General features: G+C 40.7%; 1 protein-coding gene across 1 annotated transcript; it reads left to right on the forward strand.

Moving 5' to 3' along the window:
- Window positions 1-3,531: 3,531 nt before the first annotated feature.
- Window positions 3,532-7,729, forward strand: BRD3OS (BRD3 opposite strand). The gene is made up of 2 exons (XM_043979958.1): window positions 3,532-3,649; window positions 5,758-7,729. Exon 2 carries the CDS (start codon window positions 6,447-6,449, stop codon window positions 6,699-6,701), a length of 255 nt encoding a protein of 84 aa, XP_043835893.1. The 5' UTR covers window positions 3,532-3,649; window positions 5,758-6,446; the 3' UTR covers window positions 6,702-7,729.
- The last annotated feature ends 2,229 nt before the right edge of the window (window positions 7,730-9,958 follow it).

Consider the following 9,958-nt stretch of genomic DNA (forward strand, 5'->3'; position numbering starts at 1 on the left):
GACATCATCTTCCAAGATATTCTCAGGGAAAATTGCCCTGAAATTCTAGAAGAATAAGCTAAAATAGAAATTGAAAGAAACCACTGATCACCTCCAGAAAGAGATCCCAAAAGGAAAACTCCTAGGAATATTATAGCCAAATTCCAGAGCTCTCAGGTCAAGGAGAAAATATCTCAAGCTGCCAAAAAGAAAGAATTCAAGTACTGTGGAGCCCCAGTCAGGATAGCACAAGATCTAGCAGCTTCTACATTAAAGGACCAGAGGGCATGGAATATGATATTCCAGAGGGCAAAGAAAATGGGATTACAACCAAGAATCACCTACCCAGCAAAACTCAGCATAATCTTTCAGTGGAAAAAATGGAACTTTAATGAAAAAGGAGACTTTCAGATATTTGTGATGAAAAGACCTGAACTGAATGGCAAATTTGACTTTCAAATACAAGACCCTAGAGAACCATAAAAAATTGGAGCTGGGGGACATACCTGGGGTTGTACAGTGGTCAACTGTCTTGTGTCTGAGGCCGGGTTTTGGCTGGGATCCTCCTGGGTCCAGGGGTGGTGCTTTGACCACTGTGTCACCTAGCTAGGTGATGACATCTTTAGGGTTAAATTGAGGGATAAAGGGAATGCACTGGGGGAGGAGGAAGGGCGGAAGTGAAATCCTACATGAAAGTAACAGGAAAAGGCTTATGGAGTTGGGGAAGAGATGGGTGAGGAGCAGGGCAGTAAATGATTTTTACACTCATCAGAAAAGGTTCAAAGACCTTAAACTCATCAGAGCTGCCTCAAGGAGGGACTAACACACACACCCAACTGGGTGGAGTAATCTATTTAATCTGGGCAGTAAATGAGCCTAACACTCATCAGAATAGGCTCAAAGACCTCAATCTCATTAGAATTGGCTCAAGGAGGGAATAATGTACACACTCAATTGGGTGGAGTAATCTCTCTAACCCTGCAGGAAAATAGGAGGGGAAGGGGATAAAGAGAGAGGGGTAAAAGAAGGAAGGGCAGAGTGGGGGAGGAGACAGAGAAGCAGATCCTTTTTGAAGAATGATAGGATGAAAGAAGATGGATAATAGAATAAATATCATGGGGAAGGGAATAGGATGGAAGGGAAACAGTTAACAATAGTAATCATGAAAAAGAGAAAAGGGGGGGAAAAAAAAAAAAAAAAAAAAAAAAAAAAAAAAAAAAAAAAAAAAAAAAAAAAAAAAAAAAAAAAAAAAAAAAAAAAAAAAAAAAAAAAAAAAAAAAAAAAAAAAAAAAAAAAAAAAAAAAAAAAAAAAAAAAAAAAAAAAAAAAAAAAAAAAAAAAAAAAAAAAAAAAAAAAAAAAAAAAAAAAAAAAAAAAAAAAAAAAAAAAAAAAAAAAAAAAAAAAAAAAAAAAAAAAAAAAAAAAAAAAAAAAAAAAAAAAAAAAAAAAAAAAAAAAAAAAAAAAAAAAAAAAAAAAAAAAAAAAAAAAAAAAAAAAAAAAAAAAAAAAAAAAAAAAAAAAAAAAAAAAAAAAAAAAAAAAAAAAAAAAAAAAAAAAAAAAAAAAAAAAAAAAAAAAAAAAAAAAAAAAAAAAAAAAAAAAAAAAAAAAAAAAAAAAAAAAAAAAAAAAAAAAAAAAAAAAAAAAAAAAAAAAAAAAAAAAAAAAAAAAAAAAAAAAAAAAAAAAAAATTGCACAAAAAATATTTATAGCAACTCTTGGTGGAGGCTAAGAATTGAGAATCAAGGGAATGTCCATCAATTGAGGAATGATGGAAAAAGCTGTGCTATATGATTGTAGTGGAATGGTCTTGTGCTACAGGAAATGACAAACAGGATGATCCCTGAAAAACCTGGAAAGACTAATGAACATTGATGTGTAGTGAAGTGAGCAGAGGTGGGAGGATATTGTGCATAGTGACAGCAGTATTGTTCAATGAGCAATTGTGAATGACTTAACTACTCTCAGCAATGCAATGATCCAAGACAATCCCAAGGAACTAATGAGGAAGCTTACTATGCACCCCCATAGAAAGAACTGATAAAAAGAACACTTGTGGATTGTACATATATAACCTGATTGCAATCTTGTGGAGGGGGGAGGAAAGGGAGAGAGGGAGGGAGAAAAATTTGGAACTCTAAATCTTACGAAAATGAATGTTGAAAACTACCCTTACATATAACTGGAAAAAATAAAATAAATGTTTGTTGCTAAAAAAAATAATAAGACATTATTTGTCTAATAAAATATTCTTCCTTTTACTGGTTACATATCTTTGTGAGGCTGGATTTTCTTCATATACTTCAACCAAAACAATGTATCACAGTAGACTATGCAGAAACAGAAGAAATTCAGCTGTCTGCTATCATGCCAGACATTAAAGAGATTTGAAAAATATGTAAAACAATGCTACTCTTCTGAAGAATTTTTTTTGTTTTGTAAAGTAGTTATTTTTCATAAAAGTATCTTAACATATAATGGGTTTATTGTTATTGTCAAAAGAATTGTTATTTTTAAATTTTATGTTGGGCAGCTAGGTGGCTCAGTGGATAGAGCACGGGCCCTGGAGTCAGGAGTACCTGAGTTCAGATCCGGCCTCAGACACTTAACTAGCTGTGTGACCCTGGGCAGGTCACTTAACCCCAATTGCCTCACTTAAAAAAAATTTTTTTTAATTTATGTCTTGATTTCTAATGCAGTATACATCAATATAATAAACAAAAGCTCTTTGGGATCCTCAATAATTTTTAAGAGTATACATTCCTGACACCTGTCCTTTCAGCTCTCAATTCTGTGATCCTCAGGAGGATATCCCCACTCCTTCCCTGCTTCCTTCCTTTCTTTAGTTGTACTACTCACACCACCACCGATAAAAATAACACCTGACATTTCCTAAATTGCTCTCATATTGAGTATCTCAATTGTAATGTAAACTTTTCTTTCTTCCTCAGGGCTCCCTGGGAATGCTGTCGTTATCTTCTAGGCTTTGCACCAGTTCTCTGCTCAACCTGTGTGACCATAGACCTTTCGGGGTAAGATGGGGACTAGATCATATCTAGGGTACATTTTGGGCAGCTAGGTGGCGCAGTGGACAGAGTGCTGGGCCTGGAAGAGAAGTTCAAATCCAGCCTCAGACACTTACTAGCTGTGTGATCCCGGGCAAATCGCTTAATTCTTTTTGCCTCGGTTTCCTCATCTGTCTAACGAGCTGGAGAAAGAAATGGCAAACCACTCCAGTATTTTTGTCAAGAAAACCCCAAAGGGGATCGCTGAGGCTGGAACAACTGAACAAGAAAAAACAACATGGTCCCTTCCCGCTGTAAACGTTGTGTATCTGTTGCCTGACACTACACCCCCCCCCCCCCCCCCCGCCCCAGCCTCCTAGAACTCCAGGGTTGGTGGAGGAACCAGAGGAACCACCCCACGTTGCTAACCCCCGGATGAGCAACAACTCTACTTTGTCTCCTCCCAGGTCCAAGGGAAGGAATTATGGATCGATAGCTCTAGGCTCCTCGCTCTCCTCGCCTCTGTGCTCGGCGCTCGGCTCCACAAACTTGCGCCCGCCGACGCTGCCGCGTTGCTATGGAGACCGAGCTGCGAGTGACGGCGGCCTGATCCAGGCCCCGGCCCGGCCCTGGGAGGGCCCCGTGGGGGCGCAGCCCAGAGCTGCGAGGGTGAGTGAGGGGGTCTTTGGAGGCGGGACACAAGAGATGGGAAGGTGATGGGGGGGGGGCAGTGGAGTCATGTAAGGGATGGGGATTCTGGGGGCAGCTCTCCACCTCCCGCCTGGGCCCAAACCCCCCTCCCCGCCCCTCCTTGTCCTTCACTCCCTGCCCCTTGATCTTTTTCTCCCCCCTCCTCTCCCCAGCCCTTCTCCCCTCCCCACCCTTTCCTCCTCTCCTCCCCTAACTCTTCCTTTTCATCTCCGCCACTCCCCTTCCCCATTCTCTCTATCATCTTCTCCTCTCTTCTTCCCCTTCCCCTCTTCTCCCCATCTCCTCTCCGTCTTTCCCCTCTCCTCCTCCCCTTCCATCACTCCTCTTCTCTTTTCCTTTCCTCCCCTACTCTTTCCCTCTTTTCTCTTCATCTCTCTCTTCTTCTCACTTCCTGAGCTCCCGGAGGTTCAGTTAAATCTCCATGCAGATGCTTCCCATCTCTACATACCCAGCCCTGCTCCCTCCCTTGAATTCCAGTCCTCCTCACCATCTGGCTCCCGGATTTCCCCACCGGATGATCCCATGGGCATCTCCACTTCGACACGTCCTAAGCAGGACTCGTGTTTTAGCCCACCTTGCCTCTCTGCTAGCTAACCATAACCCAGGTTTGCAACCTTGGAGTCACCCTTTAATCACCACCTCTTCCTTATCACCTTCTAGATTCAATTAGTTACCAAGTCTTGTTGATTCTACCTCCTCCCCAGCATCTCCTCCATTCCTTTCTCACCTACCTGGCCTCAGGCCCTTAGCACCATCTCCTTGGACTACTGCAACAACCTCCTAATTGGTCTCGGTACTTCCAGGCTCTTCCCTCTCCTAAAGGGCAGGATCTTCCCTGCCCTTTAGCCAAATTGATATTCCTAAAACACAGCTCTGACCCTGTCACTGCCCTATGCAAAAATCCACAAGAGCTTCTTATTGGCTCCAGGATAAAATACAAAATCTTCAGGCCTGGTGTTTTAAAGTCCCTCCTCCCCCATATGACTCTCATTTACCTTTCTACTTTTATTTCATATTACTCTTCATCAGTTCTCTGTTGTAGTCATACTAACCTGCTACCTGTTCTCCAGACAGGACATTTCCCATTTCCTTTGCATAGGAAGGCCTCTCTATTTCGATTCAGCTTCCTCCTCAATTCCACCTTGTCAAATCCCTAGCATCCTTCAAAGCTTGGCTTAGCAGTCTTATCCTGATCCCTTTTGGTATTAGCATTCTCTTTCTTGAAATTGCTGTGTGTTTACTTACTTATAAACATGTTGTGTCTCCCTCAGTAGAATGCCAGCTCTTTTAAAGAAGACTCTTTGTTTTTTTTATCGTTGTGTTCTGAGTGCCTTAACAAAGTACATTCAAGCTGTGTGACCCTGGGCAAGTCACTTAACCTCAATTGCCTCACTAAAAAAAAAAAAGTACATTCAGTATAGTAGGAACTTAATAGATATTTGTTGAATTAATTAGGACGACAGCGACTTAAGGGGGATGGGTATACAAAATATGGAAACCCTGGGAAACAGTGTGATAGATTAGAAAGAGCACAGGCCTGGAGTTAGAGGACAGAGTTTCAGATCTCATTTCTGACCCACCTTGTGTGACTATGGGCACATGTCCCTCCTTCTCCCTCTCTGGGCCTCCAGTGCCTCCTCTGAAAAACAAGAGAGTTGGACTAGATGTCCTGTAAGGTTCTTTGCAGCTATACATATGTCATTCTGTGTAATGAAGAGGTGGAGAGCAAAGATATAGGGTTGGGAATACAGGGATGGCAAACGGGGCAGTGAGGGGATGGTGACATGGGGTGGACAAATTGAGAATGCTGAGATTATAAAGGAACCTGGGAATGAGAAGATGAGCACAGGGATTGGGAAAGTGGGATATAAAGGATAGGAACACAGTGTGTTATGTATACAAGTAGTGTGGAAATGGGGGAGCAGGAATATGAGGGATAGGAAAATGGGGAAAATAAGGAGAGGGGATACTGGGCCAGGGAGATAGAGAAGATGATGTAAGTGATTCCATGTAAAATGTACCAATTTTCCTTCACCTACATAATGGGAATTTTTATTTTCTTTTAGGTAAAAGATCATCTTGAAAAAAAAGCCATTAGCCTCTGGTGTTTCTACCATAAAGGAAAAGCCGGTTCTAAATCCACCATATGTAATGAAACATTGATGTATGACAGTAACGGCAGATCTTTGGATAAACCTAGGTTGAGTTGTATCAGGAGCTTATTTAGTTTCAAGTTGTAAAATGTACTTGTTTTTAGTGAGATCAGATACATCCTTGGAAATAAGATAACTTAGTATGAGTTTCAACATTACTTAAGGTACTGACCGACCTGGGAATGAGACTCATTGCCTGATGTATATTTAACAATGTTCTTAATACACTATATGCCATTATAGCAAGAAGAGCTGTTGTTATTTTGATACATCATCTTTCTTGCATATAGTTAGGTCTGTGATGTTAACAACGATCTGTAGCTGCTTTTTCTTACAAAGAACAAACTCTGTCCCATTTTTCACTCTCATGATCCAGTTCTTGTTGTGAGGTTATTTGTTTACAAATATAAGATGTAACCATACTTGCAAGTGGCTTTTAATCACAGATAAACAAGGAACCCTCAAGCCTGAGTCCAGGATCCTGATTACCTGGTTTCATAAAATAAGTAAGTGGTCTTTGGTACTTGTGGTCTGCTGTGAAGTAACTGAGGTACAGAAGAACCGAGGGGAAGTAAACAAATTCTCTTACCCAGGGAGGAGGAATGAATGGGCGAGTACCTCTAGCTGAAAAAGCTTTGTCTGAAGGCTATGCCCGGCTCCGTTACAGGGACACCTCCTTGCTTATCTGGCAGCAACAACAGCAAAAGTTGGAATCTGTACCCCCTGGGACTTACTTGAGTAGGAGCCGGAGCATGTGGTATTCACAGTATGGAAATGAGGCCATATTAGTAAGAGACAAAAACAAGCTTGAAGTCTCTCGCGATACTGGACAGTCGAAATTTTGCACTATTATGTAATTTTGATGTGAACACAATTTTTGAGTCCAAGCATCAAGAAAGAATTAGCCAAGACTGCACTTGACTGTCATGCTATTTATTTCTCATCATTCCTGAGGTGATTTATTTTGGGGGGGATATTAAGCCTCTCAAGGGTCAACTTTCCTAACATCAAGTGTTATCTGGAAGAAAAAAGGAATCATAAAGTGGATTTGTACACTCTTTGGATAATTTAGCCCTAACTGTAAATAAAACAGTAACTGTCACCTACTTGCTACATTTAGACTATCCCATGTGTTGGAAAGCTGGGAGGTGCTGCTGCTTGACAAGGATTGGATCACCCCATGGTCTTGCTATCATAGCAACTCTGCAGTAGCTGGTATCCTGCTTCTGAATAGAGTGATATGAAGTGCACGTTTGCAACAAAGAAACCAGTGGAGGCCCTGTTGTGTGTAGGGGGGGACTTATGCTTTTTAAATGCGGACTTCTGCCTAGTAAAGAAGGGTACTGATGTCAGAAACAACAGAGGTCTTTACCTCACATGCAGTGCTACCAATAGCTACAGAAGAGTGGAAGTTTATGCTTTGTAGTTGGAATTTCAACGTGTGTCACCATAATTCCATTAGGAATTTGGTTACCCTTGCGTTTTTCTAACTTGTGGTTGAGATTGCTTGCATTTCATTTAAAAGTGATGATTATACGCATCATGTTGTGGTATGTCATCCACTTAGGGCTTGTCCACAAGCACATTCACAGTAACATCAAGGAAACAAGATAATTTTCAAACACTATGTCAGCTTCTAAAGAGTTAAGTTTAATCATGTGAATGGCTAAATAAGTTAGGTTTACAGCTTCTTTAACAGTGTCTCACTATATCCTCTTGCATACCATGTTGCATTCCGCCATCATTTTTACAGTATTTAATGTATTTTTGGTTTTGTGTTTTGCACACATACTGATATGGGTGGCCTAAATTGGTAGTTTCTGTAATCAGTCATTTTATATGGATTTGCTGTCTGCTGTAATTAAAGTCAACTTGGCTACATCAATGTGGAAACGTTTTCTCTCACAGCTGATGATTCTTTTCTAAATAAACCTCCCTTCTAGATGTCTGGCAAAGAACTCAAGGGGCCAACAGTGATTCTGGCATGTGAAGTCCATAGGCTAAGGGTGGTTATAAGTGATTGTTACTTTTATTCCTTATTGTTCACACACAGGAATAAATTTGTAGTTTTCCTAAGACACATTTAGGTTGTTATACAAGAAAAAAACTGGGTTCATTTCAAACATCCACCAGGTTGACAGATGCTGCCATTAAGGCCTGTCCTGATTTAGAAAGCCTACCTTTCTCCACACTAGCAAAGCCAATTTATAGGTATTATCATTGGCTTCTCCATGGCTGTGCAGCTCAGTCATGCTACTCTGGTAGTACAGAGCTTGCTTAGCTCATTGAAATCCAGATTTGCCTGCAGAACACAGTCAGTATATATTATAGGATACTGATGGGCAGTAAAGTCTGACTCTTCGTGACCCCCTTTGGGGTTTTTTTGAGGGGGCAAAGATATTAGAGTGATTTGCTGTTTCTTTCTCCAGCTCGTTTTGCAGATGAGGAACTGAGGCAAAGAGGGTTAAGTTACTTGCCTAGGGTCACACAGCCAGTAAGTATCTGGTCACATTTGAACTCGGGAAGATGGGCCTTTGATTCCAGACCTGGCACTCCAATCCACTGCACCACCTAGCTGCCCAACAGTAACATAGAGCACTGACAAACTTGCCTCCCAGACTTCCTGATGGTCAAAGTCAACCATAGTATTGCAACTTCTAGTTGCCAGAATTCAATTATAGGTGAAACACGAATGTTAATGCCATTCATCTTCAATGAATGTAATTTTGTTCTCTCCCTCTACTGAGGGGGGAAAAAACCCTCTTGAACCAAATATTAATAATCAAGCAAGGGGCAGCTAGATGGCACAGTGGATAGAGCACCCGCCCTGGAGTCAGGAGTACCTGATTTCAAATTCGGCCTCAGACACTTAACACTTACTAGCTGTGTGACCCTGGGCAAGTCACTTAACCCCAATTGCCTCACTAAAAAAAACAAAAAATCAAGCAAAAAAAATTCCTGTATTGGCTTTGACCAGAAATATTAGCCGTCTCAATGGGTAGAATGCTGGGCCTGGAATTAGGAAGACCTGAGTTCAAATCCAGTCTCAGACACTTGCTAGCTGTGTGACCCTGGGCAAATCATTTAAGTGGTTTGCCTTAATATCCACTGGAGAAGGAAATGGCAAACCACAAAAACCCCTGGACACTAATGGTGTGCTATGGTCCATAGGGTCATGAAGAGTTGAATATGACTGAAAAACATCTCAGAATAACTCCACTTTGGTGGGGGGGAGGCAGCTAGGTGATGCAGTGGATAGATCACTGGGCTTGGTATCAGGAAGCCTCATTTTCATGAATTAAAATCAGGCCTCCAACGCTTACTAACAATGTGGCCCTGGACAAGTCACTTAACTCTGTTTGCCTCGGTTTCTTCCTCAGTAAAATGAGCAGGAGAAGGAAATGGCAAACCATATCTTTGCCAAGAGAATTCCCAAAATGGGGTCATGGAGAGACAGGCACAACTAAACAACAAATATTTATTTTGCAGGGCAGTTATGTGGCACAGTAGAGTGACAGACCTAGAGTTGGAAAAAGTCATTTTTCAGAGTTCAAATACAGCTTCAGACATTGTGTGACCCTGGGCACTTCTCCATTTAGCCCTGTTTGCCTCAGTTTCCTCATCAGTAAAATGAGCTGGAGGAGGAAAGGACAAACACTTTCTTTGTCAAGAAAACCCCATCACAGAGTTGGACATGACAAATGACTGAACAACAAAAAAATCTCATTCTGCAGCAGACTTCCTTATCCTTTGGAAATATGGCTGCTCATTGTGCAAATCAAGGTTCTTAAAACCCGACTTTAAAAGCAAATGTTGCCACCAGGCAGCATTGCATTGGGTTAAAAAGGGGCCTTATAGATCATTTGTTCAAACCCCCCTAATTTTGCAGAAAAAAAATTGGCCCAGAGGCGGCAAGTAACTTGCTCATAATCATACAGCTAGTTTATGTCAAAACTTGAACTTGAATTTATCAGAGACTTTTTAAGGCTTGAACTTACATAAATTTTTATTACCCATTCAGTAACTTTTCCAAGAAAGCAAATGTTAATTTAATTCTGATGATAAATGGGAATTTTTTTCTTCCATTTTGTGAAGGTAGCAATGTTTAAACAAT

Source organism: Dromiciops gliroides, chromosome 2 (genome assembly GCF_019393635.1).
Source record: "Dromiciops gliroides isolate mDroGli1 chromosome 2, mDroGli1.pri, whole genome shotgun sequence".
Taxonomy (NCBI): domain Eukaryota; kingdom Metazoa; phylum Chordata; class Mammalia; order Microbiotheria; family Microbiotheriidae; genus Dromiciops; species Dromiciops gliroides.

Coding starts and splice junctions, on each gene's coding strand:
- BRD3OS (XM_043979958.1), top strand. CDS start 6,447: ATGAATGGGCGAGTACCTCTAGCTGAAAAAGCTTTGTCTGAAGGCTAT.